General features: G+C 27.1%; 1 protein-coding gene across 1 annotated transcript in view; it reads left to right on the top strand.

Moving 5' to 3' along the window:
• LOC136985727 (protogenin-like) overlaps positions 1 to 26,014 on the top strand; it is a 156,471-nt gene that overhangs the window by 108,128 nt on the left and 22,329 nt on the right. The window contains 8 exon segments of the mRNA XM_067283064.1: positions 814 to 984; positions 4,493 to 4,768; positions 6,331 to 6,468; positions 8,652 to 8,782; positions 8,784 to 8,805; positions 15,331 to 15,522; positions 15,684 to 15,809; positions 21,928 to 22,116. Of these exon segments, the coding sequence (XP_067139165.1) occupies positions 814 to 984; positions 4,493 to 4,768; positions 6,331 to 6,468; positions 8,652 to 8,782; positions 8,784 to 8,805; positions 15,331 to 15,522; positions 15,684 to 15,809; positions 21,928 to 22,116 (1,245 nt within the window).

Raw genomic sequence — 26,014 nt, 5'->3', positions numbered from 1 at the left:
AGAATTTGATGATTTAATTTATTGTAGATATAATTATAATAATTATAATAATCAAAATTCACTTTATAGCATTAAAAAAAAAAAAAAAAAACAAGTTAACGTATGATAAACTTGACAGTCAGTTTCTAAATATTGAAAATATTTGAAATGATGACATTATATACAGAAGGGGATTAATTGAAAATTTATTGGCTTTCAAGTGACAAGTTCAATTAGGAGTATATAATAATAATAAACCACTGGTGTCATTTGAGTATAACTTACAAAACCCAACATAATAATAATTAAAGTGTGGCTTGACATAAAAAAAAATGCATATACATGTCTATGACACTCTGGAGAAAATTGTGATTATTGCAAGTGAATACTTTTGTGAATTTTTTACATTTTCAGAAGATACTTTTAGTAATTTCAGATTAAAAATAACTGTTTGATAAACCATAGTTGAGTCATTCACAGGCCAAATTGATTAACTCCCTTAGCTATGCAAAAAATGTAAAATTAGTTTATCCTTGGAATAATTGTTATTTTATAACATTATTAGATAAAAGCTATGCCTGTAATAATGTGTTTTAAAATGTTTATTTAAATTTAAATTTTAAAAAAGAATGTATATTTTATCAATTTCTCTACTTTACTTTGTGGAGTTAATCACTTTGACAAATGAGCAGCTCAATTGCAAGTTAAAATTAGGATATAACTTGCTCGTCACATATTTCAAATCGCTTTTCAAATGAATATAAATGTATTATAATGTAATAAATGTAATGTACTGTACATTTGATAATGATTATTTTTAAATTGTTAATATAGATGAAAGACCTTTACCAGAAGATAGAATATCAAGGCTTGGACAAGGGAATTTAGTAATTAAATCTGTTACTGTAGAAGATACAGGAGTATATATTTGTTCAGCAACTGTAAAAGATCCAAAAACTGATACAGTTCAAGTAATTTCACAAAAATCTACACTCATAGTATATGGTGTGTATAAATTTTAATTTTTATAATATATTATTTTGTGTTAGTATATTTTTGACTAATGAAATTATATGATTAAAAAGAGTATAATACATAGTTGAAAAAAATAATATGCTAATATGCTTTCTTCTAATAATATTTTTATTGATTAATATTTGATCTCAGATGAAATAAATTTCACATATACCTCAGGGCCTAGGTAAAACTTATAGTGCAGGCCTAAAAACAAGGAATCACTAAATTTTTTTGTTTTATTACTTGTGAACATTCTTGGATAAGATGTTAATGTTACTAGCTCACATTGTTCACTATGAACTTGAAAGTTTTATTGAATTATATATAAAATTACAAATCTATCTAAAGGTATTTATCATATTGAGCCCTAGGCAATTTCTTAGTTTATTTAGACTCCAGCCCTCTTAATACTTTACTTATTTTTATTTGTATGAAAAACAAAAGGAATATTAAATTAATTATATAAGACACAATTGATATTTTTATATATAGAATATTAATTGTATTTGTTGATACACTAATGCCTTCTTATTCTTATTAAATCATTCTATCAAGTAGAAATAAAAAAATACTCTAACATTTGTATTTTAGTTTCATAAAATTATTATTGTTTTATAAAGTATAGAAAAGAAATGATTATTTTTAATGCTATTTGCATTCATATAAATAAGGAAAATAATTTTTATTTCTAATACATTAATTAAATTATCTGTATTTTATGCAAATGAAATTAGTAAAATTATTATTAGTTTTTCATTACATAGATTTTTTAAAATTTATATTTAATTATTCTTCCTCAAGCAAATTAAATTTTTTAATATAAAATTAATCTGATCTTAAATTTGGTATTAATTAAAAAAACCATTAAATGTAAACTCATATTTATAAATAATATCAGAAAAGAATATTTTAGATAAAATGTAGAATTTAATCAAGTTTTTTTATTGTACAGTTTCTCTAATCTGAAATTCTCTTAATCTGAATCAATTTTCTTCATTTTAATGCTAGATGATCCAACCAAAAACAAAAAGAAATCTTAGATTACAGCATGATAAATTTGAAAAATTAATATTTACTATGTATTTTAACATAAATATACATATTATATATAGTAAAAAATTTATATATATATAAATTTTTTTAGTCCTTTTTGATTTCCTATATTTTATATATGTAATCAGTAGTGTATTGGGACCAGAATATGCTGGAAGACCATTCTGGTATTTGTTTCTAGAGCTGAATGCATTCTGAAAATGTTTTTAATATAAACATACAGAAATGTATAGATAAATGATTAAACTTTTGATATTTGTTATAAAATGTCAAAGTTGCAAATTTTATATGTTCAAGTCTACACAAGAAGCATAAATTTTGATTTTCAAGCACACTGCACAGTGCAAAATGTTCCAAATGGCTAATGCCATTCTCATTTCAATTTAAAATTTTGTTCGAAATTGGTACGATTCCATATCTACTTTAGGACGACACCTTTTACTGCGTCAAAAGTGTTCGTAAGAAAATAAAACATACAGTAAAACAATAGTTCATGTCTTTTTGTGTGAATTTTCTGTCCAATCAATTCAATTAATGTATAAATAAACATCATCATCAAACCTGATATATTTTAAAGCAATTGTCCAACTAAAGCCAAATATTAATCGGGCTAGAAATGGCTATAATATTAATAATTTATAAGACAATTTGGCACTAGAGTTAGGCATTAGGCACCATCTCTTAATAAATTTTTAATTATAATTTTAATAATTTAATTTAAATAATTTAGAAGTACTGGAAGAAAAGAATCGGCCTGGAGTGGGATTCGAATTCGCAACTCTTGTTTACCGTGCAGATATGTTGCCACTTACGCTACCTGGACCTCCGGTCTGATCTCCTCTTCCAGTATATATAAGCTTATGTTATAACCATCAACGGTTATTACAACAGTCGACGGTTATCTCAAGTATTGACGGTTATCTCTCAATAAATTTAATAATTTATTAAGAGATGGGGCCTAATGCCTAACTCTGTTGCCAAATTGTCTTATAAATTATTAATATTATAGCCATTTCTAGCCTGATTAATATTCAGCTTTAGCTGGATGATTGCTTCAATTAATGTAACCAATAAAAACAGTGCACTGTCTAGATGTGCTGTTACTGACATTAATTTATTACATGTTGGTCATTGCTTATACTATCATAACTTTTTGTATTCAGGGTTGTATCATTTAAATGAAAATGTTCTCAACAAGTATTTTGGCACAAGATACCCATTCAGAAATGATATATTTAATAACATACTTTAAAATAGTATATATATATATATATATATATATATCTGTTAATTTATCTTCTGCAGTATGAATTTGATTATATCAGAGAAAAAAATCATGCATTTTTATTGAACTTGTTGCAAGTTTATTGTTTATTAAATTACACAGACTACCACTAGACATATTAGACTACTAGATTATTTTATATAGGCATGATTTCTAATTATTCTGCTATTGACCAATGGATGGAAACTATTTTATTATACAACAAACACATTATTGATCTAGTTTGAAAATTTCTTCATTAAATTGACAGTTCCTTAATATTTATTTAGTAATAATTTTAATTTTGATTTATGTATTTTAAATTTGATTAATAATTTTATATGAAATATACAACTTGTTTTAAAATTATGTAATAGATTTTTCTGATTTCTTTACTTAAATGAACTAAAATAAATAAACTCTTTACATTAAGTAATTCTTTGTAATATTTTTGATTAACATTTTTATGGTTGATTGTCATCTTCGGACCATTATGCAAACTTTCAATTCCACTGATTATCAGTTGAAAAAAACTTTCAAATGCATTTTATTTATTCAAGTTCTTTTTATTTTTGTAAAAATTTGATGATAATATAATTAACATAACAGTGATATTTCATTTTGTCTTTAAAAATTTTAAATTTAAATTATTTTGCATAGATTATGTGATATTTCTAAATTAGAAAATTATCCAGTTTTGTTGAATGACATGGAAATATAAAATGAATTGTATTATTTAATAAATGCTGTTAAAATTAAATAAATTATTTTTATATATTCATAAAGTTTCTATTTTTTGTTTTAGTCATTTATTCAAAATTATGAAAGCTCTTTCTTTTTCTTTTTTTTTTTTTACTATTAATTTAATGTTCTGTAATTTTAAGTTAGTTTCAGAAATAAACAAGTTTTATTTACAATAAATTATACTCTTAAGATTTTTTAAAATTTTATTGTTCATTTAAAATTTCATCTGTTTCATATTTATAATTTAACACTTCTTTTGAAGTAATAAATCATTCAAAAACATCTTATACAGTATTATAGTTGATTTTAACATAATAATTATATATTTATATTAGGCTAGAATAATTACAGTGTATTGATTACAATTTATTTTAGATAATTTAATAGTAATTTATGAAAATATAATGTTAATAGTTGTAATTTAAAACATTCTAGTTTCACCAGAATTCATTGATCGTCCTCTGAGTCAAGTTAAACCAACTGCACAAACTGCTCGATTTGAATGCACAGTAGATGGAATTCCTGCTCCTTCAGTACAATGGCTCAAAGATGGTCAGCCATTATATATAAATGGGAGAATTAAATTAAAGACAGGCAATGTATTAGTTATTTCACAAACAGTAACTTCTGATTCTGGAATTTATCAGTGTATGGCTACAAATATAGTTAGTACTAATGTAGCTTCTGCAAGATTATTAGTAAACACATCAAGTAAGTAAATACTTTAGCAACTTTTTAATAAGATTATAATTGTATACTGTTTTGAAATGTAGTTAAAAAGAAATTTACAAATAATGCTTGCTTGTTTCATGTTAAACTGATCAGTAGGGAAAACAGTTCTATATCCATGTGTGTTAGTTGTGTTTTAAAAAATTGATATTCTTAGACATAATGAAGACATTTATAGTTTCTTCTATTTTTTAAATATTAATGTCATCTTGGTCAGTGTGTTAACTGATATTACTACTGTATTATAGTTTAGTGATGTCTTGTCTTGGATTGAAAAAAAATTAAATTCATACATTTACAGATCTCAGTTTTTATGGCAATACTACCAAGTGTATTATGAAGTAAAAAGCAGTTATTAGTGAATGTGAAAACAATATTTTATTAAAATTACAAAAAATTACGACAACGTTTATATCATTATTTTTCATAAGTTGGAAATATTTTGTTTTTGTTCCTTTTTGTGTTTTTGTTATCAGAACAATTAGCAATAGCATATCTTGACATTTTGAATGAACCAACATTGCAATAATTCTGTTTCTAGTAATTTCACATTATTATAGAATTGCATTTTATTTAATAGTCTAATACTTTTAAAAAATTCAAGAAATAGAAGAATCTTTAATTTTATATTAATTTGTTTTTAAGCATTTAGAAATAAGAGTTATTCTATAATGACTAATTAAAATAAAGTATAGAAATATTTTTTTTTTAATGATAACTAAAAGTTATTTATTTATTATTATTATCATCATAGATATTCATAGAATATCTAAAGCTCTCTGTTCAGCTGTTTATTTTATTAAATTCTTATACAGTTAATTTAAATTTATAACAATAAAAAATGAATTTTTAAATGTGACAATGATGATAATGATTATAATACATATCCATACATGCAAAATAAAATTATATGTATATTGATATCGAAAATAAAGCAAAAGAGTAAAAGTTTTAGACTTGAAATATATCAAACCTTATTTTTATTTTTAGTTTTTTTTACTTGTTTTTGTATCAAATATTTCATTATCCATTTCCAGACAACTTGGTGAACATATAAATGATTATGAAAAAGATATGCTTTGTGATATATTAGAAGTAATTACCATAAAATAACCATTATTCAAAATTGCTTATTTGTAAGAGTACTTTATATCAATTTCTGAATAAAATAAAATAAGAATAATTCAAATTTTTAACAGGTTTCATTTCAGTATGTTCCAAATATAAATTCATAATTTAAAAAATTCAAATACATATAATCAAAGCACTGTTATATTATTTTTCTGATTTAGATCCTGTTTTTTTACTATTTAAAATTTTTACTAAATAATTTACTTAATACTGATTAAAAAATAAATCTATTAAATGAAAATTATTTTACATAACATCTAAAAATGAATAATTTTTATTACTGATAGTACAGATAATTTGATAATACATACAATAGTGTTTAAAAATTTCTAATATATATTTTATAAAATTTAATATAGAATAATACACTATATTACATTTTAATTAATGATTAATTGTAATTGCTAATTTAGGTAGTCAACCGGATCCTCCTCAGGGATTACGTGCACGGACAGTTTCTAGTTCTGCTATTTTACTGATGTGGAATCCAGCTATTTCACCAAATGGACTAAATATTCAAGCTTACACTGTACATTATTTGCCTACTTCAGGTAATAACAACAAAATTTATAAAAAAAAAAAAAGAAATATAATTAATTAAATAAATTTTTAAATCATAATTCTGTAAATTCTATATTTTGAAAATTAACTCTATAAAAATTAGTTGACAATCTTTGATAATATCTGGATGTTGTAATTAAAAATTTTTGAGTATGAATAGTACAGTAACATATGAAGAAATTACTAATATAATGATTCTACTGTAAACAAACTATCATAATTTGATTTCTAATGGTCAGATGTCTGTAAGCTAAATTATTTTCAGCTTAAGATTAATCAAATTACAAAATCTGGCCTAAAGATGAACTGTTAACATGCCATTTTGTACAAGATTAATAATTAATCTCTTCCGTAATCTTTGAAATTAACTAATTAATTCAAAATTAATTTTTAATTATTAATCTTAGCACAAAATGGGTCTATTTTTATGCCAAATTCCATAATTTGATTGATTAATAATTAGCTTAATTTTAATCAGGAAAAGTTTAGTTTTTTGTTATAATAGTATTGCTTTTATATTTAAGATTTTGACAACAAAAATGTTTAAAGATATATATATATATATATTATTTAAACAGTTTTATTATATGTAAAATTAGTGTAAAATTTGAATGGAGAAATGTTTGTTTGAAATTTTTGAATAATATATTTCCATTCTACATTTTGCTTTTCATGAATATAAAGGGTGTAATGATCTTTAATACCATGTGATTTAATACTTCTATGTTCTTTTTTTCTTCTCTTTGTTCTTTGGTTGTGCTGATTTATTCAGTGTAAATGTTTTAATCAAAATTTACAGATTTGTGTCATAGTTATATTATATTATTTACATTTTTCTTGAAAAAAAATATTTTCTTACATTTAAAATTATGATGAAAACTTAGTTGAAAAAAATTTATAAATTCAGTTTTTTGAGATAAAGAATTAAAAATATTCATAATTAATCATGTTTTATGTCTTATTATAATATAATTTATTTCATAAACTGTAATAAATAAAAATTCAGAACTATGATATGCCTTCATATTAAATATTTAAATGTTAAAAAGGAAAAAATTTTAATAGATGTCTTACTATAAAACACAATATGCATTCAAATACTGTAAATTTCAAATTATTGAAATTTAGAACTACAATATTTAAAATATTTAGATTAATTTTGCAAATAGAACAACAAATTTAGAAATTTAGATTTATATGAAAATAATGCAAGCAATTTCTAAAATATATCATTTAATAAAATTGGTGTTTTAATAAAAGTCATTTATGTTATGTTACAATATTAGATACAATAATGACTATGAATATTAAAATGTAAAGTAAATATTTATAAAATAAATAAAAAGTAAATCAAAAATACATTTTATCTTATCTGTCAAAGGGAAAAAATTGTACCAATATTTTCTCTGTATATTTTAAAATCATTGATATATTTTTTTTAATTCTATTATTGTCTCTATCTTTTCTCTATATACTATATATAAAACATATATATATATTTCTTTTTAATGCATCATTGTGACACTACAGGCAACAATGTTTGGAAGGTAATTTAAACAGTTTACAAGTATATAAAAGAGAATATTTTTAATAAAAGTTCAAATAATCCTCCTCCTACTTCTACACATAGAAACATCTATTTAACATTGATTGTTAGACATGATTAAAAACTAATGAGTTATCTTTAATTTTACTTATGACAGCAATAATGTGGGCACCTTCCTTTGTTTTGACAGGATTCTAATAAACCATAGACTTCAGATGTCCCAAAGAAAACATCTAATAGCATTAGCCATTAGATGTTTTTTTTTCTTCTCATATTTAAATGCAAAAGCACCATAGTACCATAGTAAGACCATAGTAGTGAATTAAAGAGAAAAATGTTATTGACAAAAAATATTTCTTTTTATATCCTTCATACCTTCCTGAAGTTTGTATAGCTTTTTTACATCATTATATACTAGGTATATATGATACAATTTAATTAAGTAAGTTTACAATGTTTTTATTTTTGCTGTAAAGTTTATAATTAATGTAAAGTTCTTAAATATATATATATATATATATATATATATTTTAAAAACTTTACAGCAAATTACAGCTAATATATATATTATATATAATGTTATTTAATTTTATTAAAATCTTATTAAAATTTTTTTTTTTATTGTAGGAGGACTTGAGTTGCAGAAAGTTGCAGTAAATACCAGTCAATTAATTGATAAGTTAAAACCTTACACTAATTATACATTTTATGTGAGAGCTTACAATGGAAGAAGTGCCAGTGAACAATCTGAAGCAATAAACTCATATGACAGGAGAAGATGGTATGTGACAAAAATGTTTTATTAGTGTTTATAATAATAAAAATGATTTATTAATTATTAATACATACAGTCCACTATAATAATTTTATTATGTGTAATATAAATTACTAATAATTATTAATTTTATAAATACAATTTAATATTTATTTCCTATATTTGTGAAGTTCAATTTTATTTCTTATGTATTTCTTAAAACTATTATTTAATATAATCACTTGCTATCTTTGTTTCTCAAAAATGGTTTAAACTATGATATATATGTATATCTTTTAGTGATTCTATTTATCCTGATCATATTTTTTCAATGCTTATTGTGGTGGTTTTGTTTTGCTTATACGAGGGGTGTTCAAAAAGTATTGGACCTTTATTTTTCCCACGTAAACCAATGATGCATAGGAGGACTCCTTCGGTGGAGATGTGGAGGGGACAGTCATGCGCAGTCCTGAATTTTTTTCTGTCTGCAGGAAGTGTCAGTCGCTGGCAGCCTATGAGTGAGGATGTGTAGTGAGCGCTCGTCGGATTCCATTAAGTTGGAAAATGACTGAACAACATGAGCAGTGATATTGCATCAAATTTTGCCAAAAGCTTGGCAGTACCCAAGCGGAAACCATTCGCAAGATTCAACAGGCTTTCAGGGAACGATGCCATGAGCAACACACGGATAAAGGAATAGTACAACTGCTTCAAAGACGAACGCACATCAGTGGACAGTGAACTGCGTTCAGGCAGACCCTCAACAAACCGAAATGAGACTGTCATTGAGCAAGTGTGGACTTTGGTCATCGTGGACCGTTGTATCACAGTCAGAGAACTTGTGAATGAGACAGGAGCACATCAGTGGACAGTGAACTGCCTGAACGCAGTTCGCTGTCCACTGATGTGCGGCCATCTTTGAAGCAGTTGATGCAATATCACTGCTCATGTTGTTCAGTCATTTTCCAACTTAATGGAATCCGACGAGCGCTCACTACACATCCTCACTCATAGGCTGCCAGCGACTGACACTTCCTGCAGACAGAAAAAAATTCAGGGCTGCGCATGACTGTCCCCTCCACATCTCCACCGAAGGAGTCTTCCTATGTGTAATTGGTTTACATGGGAAAAATAAAGGTCCAATACTTTTTGAACACCCCTCGTATATTAAGTTTCAGTAATATCTCAGTTTCAAATTTATAACTAAATCAATGAAAATAATAATGCAGTAGAGCATCGTTTATCCAAATCAATTGGGGACTGGGGTTGTTCGGATACTGATTTTTCAGATAACTGATTATGTACAAAAAAATATATTAACTTATACGATGTTGAAATTTTTCTCCATTGTGTGTTGAATTTTCGTCGATTTTAAGCCTAACGAAAATTTTTATAATAATAATCGAGGCTATTGTATCGTTAAAAATTATTTCTTTATTTTGTACAAACAAAATAAATATATTGGAAAATATAAAAACAAAAAAATTATACTTTAGAACACTGTTTCTCAAAGTGGGCAATAACGCCCCCTTGTGGGCGGTGAGTAAATCTACGGGTGCTGGAGGCAGGGTACTGAACGGTGACCAAAGGCAAAAGTTGGAGTCACTGACAGCCGTTCCCTTTTCGCTGTTAAACGGATAAGAGAAAACATTGTGTTTAACGGTTTCCAGATGTTGAGAACAATGTATGGTAAGGGCACAAAGTGTAAGATTCATAGAAAAGTTTTCCTAAGAATGTTTCCAATCCTTTCTCACACAAGAGAAAATGGGTTAGGGGGCATTGGGTATAACTTTATAGATAAAGGGGGCGGTGGATTGAAAAAGTTTGAGAATCACTGCTTTAGAAGTTAATCTAGTATCAAAAACGTTTGATTCAGCACGACACAGTTGGACTGGAAAGCTTTCGATTAATAGACGTTTTGGATAAACGACTCTACTGTAGTATATTTCATTTATTTATTTACAGATATCTTATTTGGGATATATCTTATTTAGTCAATTGCAAAACAAAGGTTTGCAATTGGCCAAATAAGATGTATCACAGCTTAAGAAATTTCATTTCATACAGTATGACTTTATATTGATCAAGTTTTTATTTTTTTTCAAATAATAAATAAAGAAATCAACTGTTTCTATTTTAAAACAGTTCGAGATTATTATAGTTTTATATCTGTATTAAGATAAAATTTTTTTGTGCAATTTTATGTCAGATATTGAAAATATATATGTATGCAATAAGACCTTGCTAGTCAAACTGTATTAGCTCAAAGCTGTCTATGGGTCCTGGGCACAGTATATAGGATTTTCCATGTAAATTATATAGTCTCATTAAGTTGAAATAGTCAGTACTTTTATCTCAAACTTATTTTCCCATGCAACCCTCCACTGTTTGACAGGGTCTTCATTTTCTCTTATATTCTGTGTGTATACAGATGATAATAGAGAGGTTACGGCTGTTGTTTTCAGCCCAAAATGTGAATGTCGGATGTTTTGAGTGCTGCCATCTGGCAATTCTAGAAGGTTGATAATGGCGTTCGCTACATCTAGCATGGCAAGTAGAAGATCGGTTTAAACTTCTTAATTTTTTGTGTGTGGGGTTAAAATTATGACGTATTTTATTAAAATAATGATTATTTAAACATTTATGAATAACATTGCAAAGAAACAGACAATTTTAATCCAGAAATTATTTAATTATTCAATTTTTTGCAAGTGAGATGAAGTGTCTATAGAATTTTTATAGTTGTATTTATAATAGCTTATCATAATTCTGTAGGAGTAGGTTTGTTCTTTTGCAGCATCTTCTACCATCAACAGCATAATACGTTTGTAAATTTTCTAAAAATAATTTCCCGAGCTGCTTTCAGATTTACATAAGCCACTACTTCCCTCAACAAAAGTGTGAGGTTGTTCTATCATCTGATCATATGGTAGGAGAATTAAAAATATTTATTTAGTGTTATTTAAACATCCTATAAATACATTAAAATAGTTTAATTTGTTTATTTACCTTTGCTTGTAACATTCGTTGTTGTTAAATGTTTGCCATTTTTCAACAATATCCGATGAGTCAGTGCATGACACAAACATGTAGCACAACATGCTTTACTTGGAGTTCAAACATCAAATGTGTACTCCTTGCTGTACAAGTTTAACATTTGAACTTTGGTCACAACCTCTCTAATCATCTGTAAGATGAACAAACACTGTGGCTCTGTACCAAACAATGTCATGACACAAAGGGAGTGCCTTGACAACACACTCAAAAGTGCCATAAACTGTATACAATTTGTAATAATTCTGTGACCAGATTTTTAAGGAACAACTTGATAATGAGAAATTTACAACTACAAATATATTTGAGAAAATTGGAGTATTAAACTTGTCAATTTAAAGTTGGGATTTTTTCTCTTAAATTTTCACTTAACAAGGTTTATATATATATAAAACTATCATGTAAGCCCAGCATTGTCTTGAAAAAAATAAGAACAAACATTAAGATTATTAGATTCTTCATACTTCCAACTTTTCTATTATATAACTACAAAGGTTAGGGTTTATCATGCCAAGTGATCAATCTAACACATTTTTAAAATTCTATATTCCTCTACTGTACACAATTTAAAGAATTTTTAAAAGTTGTTAGATTGATCACTTGTATGATAAGCCTTTATGTAAGATAACATTTGTTGTTATATAAATCAAATACTATAATATAAGAAACATTAAAATGAAAATCATATAAAGAGTTTGTTATTTTATCCTAGCATTGTCATGTTTATTGTGATACTTGGATGGTACGAAATGGCACAATTTCATTGGTCAAGTAGACAGAATTTTTTCTAATATTAGCTCTAACAAATTGTTCAATTCACAGCTAAATATCAAATGGTAATCTATCAATCAATCAAATTTCATGAAAAATTGACTAAATATTTAAACTTGTCCACCCTCAAAAACCACTTAAATCATATTTTGTTCTTGCTGGTAACCTTGTTATATGTAATATTCCTATTCAATTGCCACCATATTGCTAGATCCAATAAGAAGAAGGGAGTGTTGCAGAAGGGGGTTGAAGTAAATTTGACGAAAAGTAGTAGTTGACCTTCTCCTGGAAGAGATGATGATCAATGACTACTAATTAATACTGGTCTACTATTAATATTTCAAAAATGATCTGTGTTGGATAGGTTGTGATGACCCTGCATGTGATTGAGGTTGCTAACCTTGATGTCCAAAAGACTTCATATAAGACTTGTTTAAATAAAAAAAATACTGTAAAAATGTGAGAATAATTGCTTTTATATGATCCCATAAAATAATTGGTAAAACCAGGTTGAAAAAGTAAAGCTCAGCAAAAACATCTAAGTAGAGGAAACTTTTGAAACTTGTGGCATAAGAATAGTGGATGCAGATTTGACAGTAAGACTCAACATGTGTGTAAAGTGCACATTACTCAGACTACAATTACAGGATATTTTGAATGAAGCAATGTTGCCATGATAATAAATTGGAAAAATAAACATCTGCACAGAAAAAGACTTTCAGCTCTACTTTGTGCCTTAAAATCATTGAATGTACTGTATAGTACATTAATTTGGCTGAATGTTAGATGTTTTAGCAGTATCAGTAGGAAGTTTGGGGCAATGGGTTTATGAGTTAATAAGGGGAAATGAAATCATAGGAGGGGGCAGGGTGTCCTGGTTTTGTGGTAGTTAAGTATATTCTTGTAAATATCACATTTATAGAATTGGTTTGATTTGTTTGGTTACAGCAACGAGACATGTGAGTGATCTGCCAAGGAAGATGCATCCTGGGAAGATTTATGTAAAGCTGCCAGTATTTAGGTGTTACGAACATAATCAGAAAACTCCATATGGGCAGTCCATTGGCAATGTGCAAATCCAAGACTGACTACCAGTGTTCAGTGTTTTATAGACTCAGTTATTGGAGAGTACTTATTGGGCTGCAATTTGAAAAAATTATAGACCTGTAAATTTCTACTGTTGTCTGTCTGTCTCTCTATCCTTTCTTAATCTCAAGAACAGTTAGATAGATGAATGTCGAGACCAGATATAGTAAGCTTAAGAGCAGGAGGCCCAGATTAACTATATACGAATTTCCAATTTGCACGGAAAATCATGTTATTTCAATTTTAAAATTTTCTACTGAATGAAGTTAGCTACGTAACCAGCACTACTGTATTGCTAACAGGAAAAGTGTGATGTACAGGGACAAAACACTGCTCTATGCAGCAAGTGCTATATGCTACCTGTCACAGTAATGGTGTAATGATGCATAATAGTGCATCTGTTTTGTGCTATATTATTGCCGCAGTAATTAAGTGTTTATAATATATATTTTTCAAAATTATATTCTTTTTTTGTAAGAATTATATATAGTTTTATTATTTTGGTGTTACATGTAAAGCCAGCAAATGAATGTAAACAGAAATTAATTGATATATAGAAATCCAATCAATATTTGGGATGGGATGTATGACATTATCTAAGTTAGAAGTATGTAAATGTAACTGCCAAGTTATGTAGCAATTAGTCAAACAGCCTAGGTGTGCATAGCAAACAAACAAACATCCTCATTTTTATATATAAATATATTTTCAAAATAATATAATCTAATGACCATTATTCTATAAAAATTTTAAAAATATTCAATAGGTGGACATAAATATTGATATTAGTAAACAGAATTAGTAGCATGATATAACAATTGACTAGCCCAGCAGACATTATACTCTTAGCAAGTGTTCTTGTTGTGGTTTATTGATGTTTATAGCTTTGAAATGGTATGCATTACAGATTTTTAAAGCTGGAGGAATAATTCTAAAAAAATTAAATAGTACAAAGAAATTTGTGGACAAAATACATTAAAATGCTTATAAAAAATCTGATAAATTTCTAGAACTATAATCTTCTATCAGTTGAGTGTTTAAATCTTTTACCATTAAAAGAAACAATGGTTGAAATTAAATTTAATGAAGATTTTTTAAAACTAAAAGTAATATAATGTGAGGAAATAAATTCAATATAGTTTCAGTATAATAAATATAAATATTTATTTAATCAATAGATTTCATTTTGTCATTGTCTGAATGATAAAATAAAATCTATTAATTATTATTGTTTTTTTTTATTGTATCTAAAATTTTTAATTTATCAAATACTTTACATAATCTCTGTATATATCAATATAAGATTATTGACTTTACTAACAAAATCAAAAATTAATTAATGTTTCAAAATCCTTTAGGGAAGAAAAATAGTTATTTAATGTTTATATACAGATCTTACATAGTGCTGTAATCATATAATACATTATCAATCATCTTTGAATGATGGTAGCTTCTTATAAATTTTAAGTTACCATATGAAATATCTCTATATTAATTTAAACAAATCTTAGAAATATCTGAAGTAATTTGATGTTTAGTTTGATATTTATAATAATTAAAACATTAAATGTTTAGAAAGTTAATGTTTAAGAAGATATCATTATATAAGTATGCAACTAAATTCTATGATTTTAATTTCAGTACCAATAACTGCACCTAGTATAACAGTTAATAGTCTAACACCAACAACATTACATGTTACATGGGATCAACTTTCTCCAGAAAATTCTCGAGGTGTAGTGATTTCTTATCGTATTCATTATCGTAGACACAATCAAGCATCATACAGTGTTATTGATGTAGCAGAAAATATTAAGGATTATACAATTACTGGTACGATATGTAATTTTTATATAATTAAATATTTTTGTTGAAATTAATGGAAAATATAGAGAATTTTTAATAGTAAAATAAAAAAATATATATGTATAATATAATATTAGTTTTAATTATATTATTAATTTTTTATCATATAATATTTTAACAATTGCAAGGTCTTCAACCAAAAAAGAAATATGATGTTCGTGTAATGGCAAGAACAAAAATAGGCTTTCCTGTTCTTTCTGATGAAGAATGGCCTTGGGTTGTACATGAAATGCCTGATGCTATAACTGCTACTGGTAACTGTATAAAATATTTTAATCTAATGAAAATAGAATTGATTATTGAACTTAATATGGAGTTAAACTTTCTGAAAATTAATCAAGATTGTTATGTTTATGTTAAATAAATTTAGCATTAACTTTATAGAACTAATATTATTATTAAATTTCATTAGATTTTTGAGGACATTTCTGTTAAAAATAATAGTTAAACTCTGTAATTATATCCAAAATATTTTAATGTTTGCTCTTCCTATTCTGTTTTCTATTACTGTCTCCTCAATGCACATTTTCTTACTCATTTTTGTTATCTAAAATAGAATATGTCTTCAACAGAAAAAAATCATTGATTTCTTTAAGCTTTGTTTTGTTTAAGCACTCTGATATACTGCTCCACAATGGAAAGTACTGTCTCCTCCTCATTTTGTTTGATTTGAAAATCATTTAAATTAATTTATTTTTGTAAAAAAATTTTATTTTATTTAAGTTTATTTAGTAAATTAAATCAAAATACTATAATTTAGAGATTTCAATTGTATATTAATCCTTAACTCTGTAAATTTTACAACCTTGAGTTTGATCCTGAAAATCATTAATATGAATTTTTGATAAAGTGAACTATTCCACTAGCAATTCGTATTAATACGAGTTGACTGTAATTTTAATAAAATTTAATTTATTAAAAATTTTAATTAGCCCTTAATACCAATTTAAATTTGTTACTAAAATATTTAGTGATAATTTAATTAAAGGTTTAATAAAGTCAAAATGTAAATGGTTTTTATTATGAAAATAATAGCTTGTAGTAGTTCAATAATGAATTTTCCAAGGTATACAAGCAAAAAGTTCGAGTCCTTTTTTCTATTTTCTTCCTTTATTCCGGTCAGGAACCACTTTGCAGCTGGCGACATGAAGTCAAAAAAACTTCTAAAATAACGAACAAAATACCATTAGACGATTCACAACACAATTAAAAATGATCTTCGGCGCCGACCTGTTTCTGTAGGCTACGGCGCTTACAAAACATTAAAAACTGTTAATCTTCCACAATAGCACCCGTGTTATATAATCGCTTTTAGCTGCAGGCCCTCTGGCGGATTCGAGTAATCACACAAAAATTTACATATTTGTACAGAACTCAGGAATTAAAGTTTAAATTCAATAATGAATTTTCCAAGGTATACAAACAAAAAGTTCGAGTCCTTTTTTCTATTTTCTTCCTTTCCGCCAGAGGGCCCGCAGCTAAAAGCGATTATATAACACGGGTGCTATTGTGGAAGATTAACAGTTTTTAATGTTTTGTAAGCGCCGTAGCCTACAGAAACAGGCCGGCGCCGAAGATCATTTTTAATTGTGTTGTGAATCGTCTAATGGTATTTTGTTCGTTATTTTAGAAGTTTTTTTGACTTCATGTCGCCAGCTGCAAAGTGGTTCCTGACCGGAATAAAGGAAGAAAATAGAAAAAAGGACTCAAACTTTTTGTTTGTATACCTTGGAAAATTCATTATTGAATTTAAACTTTAATTCCTGAGTTCTGTACAAATACAAAAAAAAAAGCTTGTAGTAGTATTGTGTCAGACTTAACACATAATCAAATGTAATCAGATAAGACATGCTAAATTTTTTATTTCATTGAAAGTTAGGATTAAATTTAGTGGATTAGTGTATAATATTAATTTATCTAATATATATTAATATTTAATATTTTAACATATTTATTATCCACTAATATAAATATATTAGTGGATAATATTAATTCACACTATCAGGCCCGAATCCAATAAGTGCGGGGCCCGATTGGATTTTTTTTGCTCTATAATATATTAAATATTTAAATAAAATGCAAATTATATATATAAATCAAATGTCATGGATATAAGATAGGTAAACTTCTACATACATTAAAAAATAAAAATGCACAAAATACAAAAACAATTACATTTTATTGAATATAAATTTACATCATTGAATATGAATATATAAATTTACATATTTCTAAGTTTTTGTTCTGTAAATTCTTCTAAAATAGTTTGAAAATCCAATTTCCTTGCTTCTTCACTTTCAATCGACATAATTGCTAAACTATTTAATCTATCCTGAGTCATTGTCGATCTCAGATAGTTTGTAATTAGTTTTAGCCTGGAAAATGATCTCTCTCCAAAAGCAATGCTCACTGGAATTGTTAAATATATTCGGAGAGCAATAAACAAGTTTGGAAATGCCATTGCTCTGTCAATTTCCAATAAAAATTTGAACATTTTAAATAGATTTTCAAAAAATTCTGATGGAAGGATAGATTTTAAAGCTTCCATTTCTTCAACTAACATTTTTCCATCTATATCAGCTTCCTTCACTATTGGTGCATCATTTTCTGTGAACCTAGAATCTGTTAGAGAAATTTCTAATTTAGTTGCATGTTTTTGAAGTGCTTCTTTTTCCATATTTTGAAATTTTCCCAGAAGCCCAAATAGTCCTCATGATTTTTCACTTGTTCAAAACGATCTTTTAGTGATTCTGTAGCTTTATCTAAAACAAAATTTAAAAAAGATATCTTGTATGCGTTTATCGGATCTACAATAGGTTCATCATCACCTTCAGAATTGAAATGTTTCTTTTTTTTTCGAAGCCTTTTATTTCGAAATTCTGTAGATATTTCTAAATCTTCTGCAAGAGTTTTTGCTTGAACTAAAACTTGTTTGAATCCAGTATTTATGTAGTCACTTAACCATTTTAAAAGTTTTTCAAATGAAGAAAGTGCAATGGATACATCCAGTGGTGATATTCAGCGGGTTCGCACAGGTTCAGCTGAACCCGTTGGTAAAATGTTCGGTTTTCCGAACCTTGTTAAACACACGTAACATTTTTCAGTGGTTTTGTTTCTTTTAAAAAATATATTAAAATATACATATTATACTCTGTAACACTACTAAACTAGAGCCTTATACCCTGTTTGCACCGAGCATTTCAATCTAGATTGTGAGCAAGGTCGGGGACTATGCCTTGGTGCAATCTCTCTCGACCGTTTCAATCTTTACCAAAACAAGGTTTAAACGTGATCAATTCAAGAGAGTTCTTGAAACTAGATCCAGTCATAAGAGAGATCCCACAATCTCATGCGCGCGAGATAATACAAGATGGCTGTGGAACACGTGTTGGGCTATGGATAGCGAAATAAAAAGGATATTGTATTTCGAGAGATGATGACATCTGTCTATTATCAGCAGTGCCATTCAGGGTGAAAAATTTCTCTGCCTTAAAAAAAAAAAAAAAGTTGACAGCACTAATATACTATTGTTACCTGGTCTTTGCCCAGGGCCCCTTACATTCCAAATACGCCACTGATTATTAGATATATCGCAAGAAAAGGTATATTTATTTCTAGCCAAAACTTCCATTTTGTTTGTTGGTGATTGTTAGGGAAAAATTTTCTGCTAGTGAACCCTTTGTTAAATATTTCGAATATCACCACTGGATACATCTACAGATTTACTTTGAAATTCCTTGCTTACATAATTGACTTGGAATAGTAAATCGTACCAAAAAACCAGTGATACTAAAAATTTATAGTCTTTCATTGCATTTCCAAGAGATTCTGCCTCGCTTTTAATTTGTGGATCTTCGGAAATTTCTGATATTTCGAAAAGAGCATCATAAAATTCACCTATTTGGTATCTCACTGCTTTTACACTTTGAATCTGACATTCCCACCTGGTATTGCAAAGAGGCTTCACAGTAAGTTCTTTTATTATTTGAGAAGTACTAACCATCTTTTTGAAGATGCTGAAAACAAAACATAGGCGTTGGAGAATACCAAAGAAGGTTAAAGCTCCTGGCAAATTTTTTGCTACATCTCCCAATACTAGATTATAATTGTGACAAACGCAAGAAGTAAAAAATGCCCTTGGATTTTCTTTTAAGAGTCTAGCTTGAACACCGGAGACTTTACCCTTCATATTCGAACCATTGTCATATCCTTGCCCTCTTATGTTGTTGATGTCAAGCCCAAAACTTTGAATTTCTTTCTTTAACACAAAAAATAGATTTCTCCTGTGCTGCTCTCTACATGTATAAATTTGATAAATTGTTCATATATAGCGATATTTGAGCCTGGTAATGTTCCATCTGAAACATATCTGATGCTAAGAAACATTTGTTCTTGATGACTGACATCTGGAGTACAATCCAGAATCACAGCAAAATATTTTCCATATTTTATTCTATCAATAATGTTATTTTTTAATTTGTTGCTTATTAAGTTTATTATTTCATTTTGTATTGTTTTGCTTAAATAACTTTGGTGTATTTGTTTTGTGGCAATTCTTTGTATATGATCCTGCATTACTGGGTCAAATTTTCCAAGTAGTTCAAGTATTCCTAGAAAAATTCCATTTTGTGCATCGCCTAGGTTTTTGATGGATCCTTTAAACGCGATATTTCATTCAGCTAAAAACTGAACTACAGAAAATAATCTTTCAAATAGCTTATACAAACGAACTTTTTCTTGGTTCAACAACTTCTGTTGAATATTATCTATTGTTTGCTCAGCAGAAAGTCTTTTTTGTAGCTCTGTACATTTTAACATAGCTACCAAATGATTTTTTGATTTTTCATGTGTGGCTAATCTATTATATATATTTGGCCAGTTATTAAATCCTACAGTGGCTAGTGCAATTGAGGCACTCATACTGAATAGCTGACAATAAAAACAAAATATTCTGTCTTCTGATTCAGAATATATTATTCAAGGATGGCTTATTATTTCACCATTCGTAAGTTTTTTCAGATGCACTTTTCAAAAGTGTGTTCCATCCTCTTGCCGTGGAAACTCATTTAAGATAATTTTTGTAGGACCTTTTTTAATTAAATAATCTCTTATTTGTTGAGTAATAATCTCGAGCCAAGAAGCAGGATCATCAGTTATATTCAGTTTTTCCATTTTTATTCCAATATTTGCTTCTTCCAGTTCCGGTCTGTGTAATTGTGTTTCTTGTTTATTTTTTACCTGTTCTTCTTCATTTTTATCATAATTTTCTTCTTCACATTTGTCAGTACTTTCTTCTTCAACTTTGTCATTTTTTTCTTCTTCACTTTTGCCATCATTGTCTATTTTTAAAAATTTGTTCAAAGCAGCTCTGAGTTTTTCACTTTCGATTTTCCTTTTTGCACTTAATTTCCTTTTTAGACTACCACTTTTATATTTTCTTCCCACATCTCTTTCTCGTTTTAGTGGATTCGACATCTAATGAAAAAATTAAATGCATTTTTAATCACAAAATATACTTACATTTTTAATTTTAAATATAATTTCTTGTTAATAAATATTATGTAATACAATTAGTACTAACCTTTTTTAACAATAACAATTAGTAATTGTAGTTACAAAATACGACAATAATAATTAAAACGATTAGAAGAATAGAGAACTGCAAATGCAATAAAGAATTGACATTTGATAGTAGCTACATCTACTTAATAGCGAGTGCAGCACAACAATGACTAATTCCAAAAAACGAATGTGAGTGTGTTGAGTAAGATGCATATAGAATAGAATAATTGAGAGAGAAGATAGTACTATCCAATTAATTAAACGTTAATCAAAAACGACACTTACGGGTATCCGTTTTCTATATTATAATGTATATATATTATAATAAACACAATAATAAATCTCATCCATCAATGCAAACTTAAAATAAATATATTTTTAATTATTTGAATAATTTATAATTTATCCTTTATCGTCAAAAGCAATTTGCTTTAAATTTCGAAAAATAACTTTTTGTTAATTTTGGTGGTGATGCGGGGCCCCTTCAAGTGCGGGGCCTGTTTGGGCCCAATCGCTCCAATCGCCTTAAATCTGGTCCTGCACACTATCATAATTTAGGTAAATAATCTTAAAAACGTATCATTTTAATTAATTGTGCTAAATTCATATTATTTTTTTCATATATTTCATGTGCCATATTTTTATATGGAGTACAATTCTACAATATTTTATTTTGAAAATTTTAAATCTTGTAATAATATTTTTGAATTTGTCTGAAAATAGTGTTTATTAAAGTTTATACATAATTTAATTATCAGTATTTGTATTGTCAGATAATAATATTTTATTATTACTTAAAATCTGTTTTAGTGCCAATGCCACCAATCTTGCATTTAACAGTTATTAATACAACTGCTTTGGAAGCAGAATGGTCAATGCCAGATGAAAATAGGCATCCTGTTGATGGATTTCTTTTATATTATCGTCAACGAAGCCATTCATTAAAAGGTCCAATTGATGTTCCTGCCAACATGACCAAGTTTTTAATCACTGATTTAGGTATTGAGATATACTAATTTTAATATTTTAATTTTAAAAATTATAAAAATTTAAAAATATTATGAGTTTAAACTTTTGGCTGGAAAAAATATTTTTTTTAGACCTACCAGTGGGTGAGTGGATAAAACCACTGAATGTAAATGATTGATTGTGGGTTTGCACCTCACCAATGGACTGACTGCATGCAGTTTTCTGGGTTTATTCACATTTGTGACATCTAAATAAGGGCCAATTCCCATAAAAGTCTTCCTGGAGGCATACCCCTTGATAGATTGCCCACATGTTGCATTGCTGTAGACCAAAGTTAAACTAAACCAAACCAAATCTGAAAATTTTTTAACACAGATTATTATTTCTAATTACAATATCATTCTCATACATTTCCAATTATTGAAAATAACTGAGAATTTAGTGCTTAAGTTTGGAATATATTGAACAAATTTTCATTCAACATTTGTTTATGTGGATTGTACTGAATATCTATCTTAAGTTAGTACTATATAAATCTGTGAATATTTATTGGCAACACTATAACTTTAATTATACGATTAAACAAAAAACTTATAATAAGTTTAATATTTAAAGCATTGTCAGATTATATTCAAAACAAAACATTGTTACAATAAGAGAAATAGTATAATCAATAAATCTGTAAATATATAATATTAAAATCTTCATCAAGGAAAAATGTTTGTTTGTTTATGTCTTACTTAAATCAATGAGTAGTTGAATGAATTTTATTTAACAATAGTGATAAATGAAGAGCTTCTGTTTATCCAAAATTTTATTATGTATCATATATCTTAAAATTTGATTACTTCATTGTAAGATGTGTTATAGATTAATGTCCAAAAGCTAATTTTTCTAAAAATAGAAAAGTTTAAAAAAATATTTTAATGCTGATATTTTAAATTAATTAATTATTCCTCTATTTTATATCTTAATTAATCTTGCTGTTAATATTATTATACATCTATATCAATGCTTGTGTTTACTCATAAATTTCTTAGGAATATAGTAGACCCCCCCTATAACACAGTAGATACGTTCCATGTTATATGAATCTGTGTTGTATGAGTTACTTAAATACGTGAGCCAATCACAGCATGGCACGTGTGCAGTTTAGGGGCTATGGCTGTTTGAAAGGTTTTCTTCCATAAAATTAATCGATTCTAGACTAATTTGACTCAACATTTCCAAATCACGTATAATTTTCTGGGAATAATTCATATAAACTATGCTATAAACAAAAAATTGTAGGATTACTTACTGAGTGTGCACTGTTCGACGATGCCATTGCTTAAGCTTGTTTTCGTCACGGAGCAGCTCATCGAACGGCGGACACGTGTTTCTTGATCAGTGAATTTTTCGCAGAAAATAACTTAACTTTGGAGACATCATTAATAGAAACATAATTTTTATGGCCATTGAATAATAAATGTTTTTTAGTAGGTCCAGTGCTCATTTAAACTCAACGGTTTGTACAATATCTGCTATTGGTTCAGATTCGACCAATCCTGTCGCGACACGAGTCGGCAATGACATTTTACTGTGTTATACGAGTCTCTTTTAGTGTGTTATATGAACACGATTGCAATTTTTTTGCCGTGCTATATAAACCCGTGTTATAGGGGGTTCTACTGAACTGAAATTTTGGGAAATTCTGACTTGGAAATATCACAGTACAGTAGACCATCGATTATCGGACTCAATGGAGGACTGGGGTTGGTCAGATAATTGAAAAACGGATAACAGAAAAGTATGAAAAACTACATGATTAGTATATCCCATGTAATTAGTATATTAGTATATCGCTTTTAACCTACTTCACGTTGAATTTTCATCGATGTTAAGCCTAACAAAATTTTTTTTAAAATAATAATCGTTGCTATTGTATTGTTAAAAATTATTTCTTTATTTTGCACAAAATAAATACAGTACTGTACTGTATATTGAAAAATATAAAACAAAAATAAATATATTCGGGTTACATATTTTACATAAAGTAGGCCTATACATTAGAAAAAGAAGTCCAAAATTTTCTTTTGCTTCACAGCTGACACTCGTTTTTTTGCTGCTAAATCTTGCACACATTTTAAAAACAGCAATTGGATAGCATCGTTAAATAAGCCTCATTTAAATACTGGCCTTCCTTTCATGGTTGAGCCAGTGTTGCCAGCTAAAACACTCATAAATTTAACAAAAATTAAAGTAGCCAAGACATAGCCAAATAGTGTAGCGCCACATTACTAGCGGACATTTGAATTTGCCAACTAAAACACGGTCAGTTAACCAATGTGATGGTTGATCGGGGGTCAGATAATTGATGCTTTACTGTATCTCTCAACACCATAAGTACAGGCACTTCCTGATTTATAAATATTCATTATAATAAATGTATGGGACTGATCTTTTTTATCATCAGTAATATAGACAACAGCCATATTTGGCTATTGGCTATAGTACTGATGATAGAAAAAAGTTACTAGATTACATGAAAAATTAGGCATTGAGCTACTTTTTGAGTGGTCCAAATAATAGGTTTTTGCAACTTTTTTTTAATAATTTGAATGACTTTTTGGGCTACTTAGTTTTCTAACAAATAATTTAATTTTCTAAATTTAATGAAATTGCTGATTAGGTATAAACTTAATTAACAATAAGTTATCATACTACTGTTTATTAGTCTATTAATTTTGTGAATTGATTTTATTTTATTAAGTAATTAAAGGTATTTAACAAATAACAAAAACTATAACAAATGACCTCTAGGAATAGATTAATATTGTGAATTGAGACAGCAAAATAACTAGCAGGAATAGAAAGTAATTTAAGACATTTTATAATTAATACTTGTAAACTGTAAATTTAAAAAAAAAAAAAAAGCATATTATAAGTTTAAATGAATTTAAACTTATGAAATTTAACTTATTTAAATGAATTTAAACTTATAATATACATTTATAATAAAAATATATTAAAAGTTAAAATGAATTTGAAACCATGATTAACAAATGCATTGTAGCAACTACATCATATTTGTGTCCTAGTTTTACATTTGAACAGTGTGAGAGTATTTAGCACAGAGAATTTCATGAGGTGTTTTCAATAAAGCTGTTTGAAAGGGGATAATCTAAAAATTTTGATGACAATCAATTTAAATGGTCCATCAGTTTTTTCAGTTTTCAAATGCAAAACTATTGAAGCTTTTGAATATATGAAAAATAAAATTTTTTTTAATCATTTAACATTCTCATCTATTATAATTTAAGATTAGTAGTATTGTAAGTAAGTAATCTTAATAAAACTTTATCCTAAATAGGTTTTTTAATTATATAAACTAATCACTATCAGGAAATAAATTTGTTTTATTTGACTTGTAATTCTTTGTACTTGACTCACATTCCTGTGATCTACAAGTCAAAATGACTCAGAATATTTTAGCTCTAGTATAATCCCTGTATATATACAGTAGAACCCAATTATCCAATGCAAAGTTGTTAGTGAATACACTACTTTTCTTATATTGTAATTCATAAAAGAAAGTTTAAAATGATAACACACACAAAATTATTTATTTCTGTTACCTTTTATTGTTTAACTTCAATCTGAGACAAATCATTCATGTTAAAATGTAACTATAATGATACAAATTTTATTCTTAAATTATTCTATGTATATTAGTTGTATAATAAATGATGTAAAAATTCTCTATAGTGAATTTAATCATATATAAAAATAAATATAATTAAATTCAATAAAGTATAAAAGAAAGCTTAAAAGTGATGCATTACATAAATCTTTTATATTTGTAATTTTTAATCTGAACTGTCCATTTATCTGAGTTTCCAGTTGTCTGAGGTACCATTGGTCCACATTTACCTTGGATAATTAGGTT

This window comes from Centruroides vittatus, unplaced genomic scaffold (assembly GCF_030686945.1).
Source record: "Centruroides vittatus isolate TY-2023 unplaced genomic scaffold, ASM3068694v2 contig_976, whole genome shotgun sequence".
NCBI lineage: Eukaryota > Metazoa > Arthropoda > Arachnida > Scorpiones > Buthidae > Centruroides > Centruroides vittatus.
The sequence above is the reverse complement of the archived record's forward strand: the minus strand, read 5'-3'. Positions and strand labels throughout refer to the sequence as shown.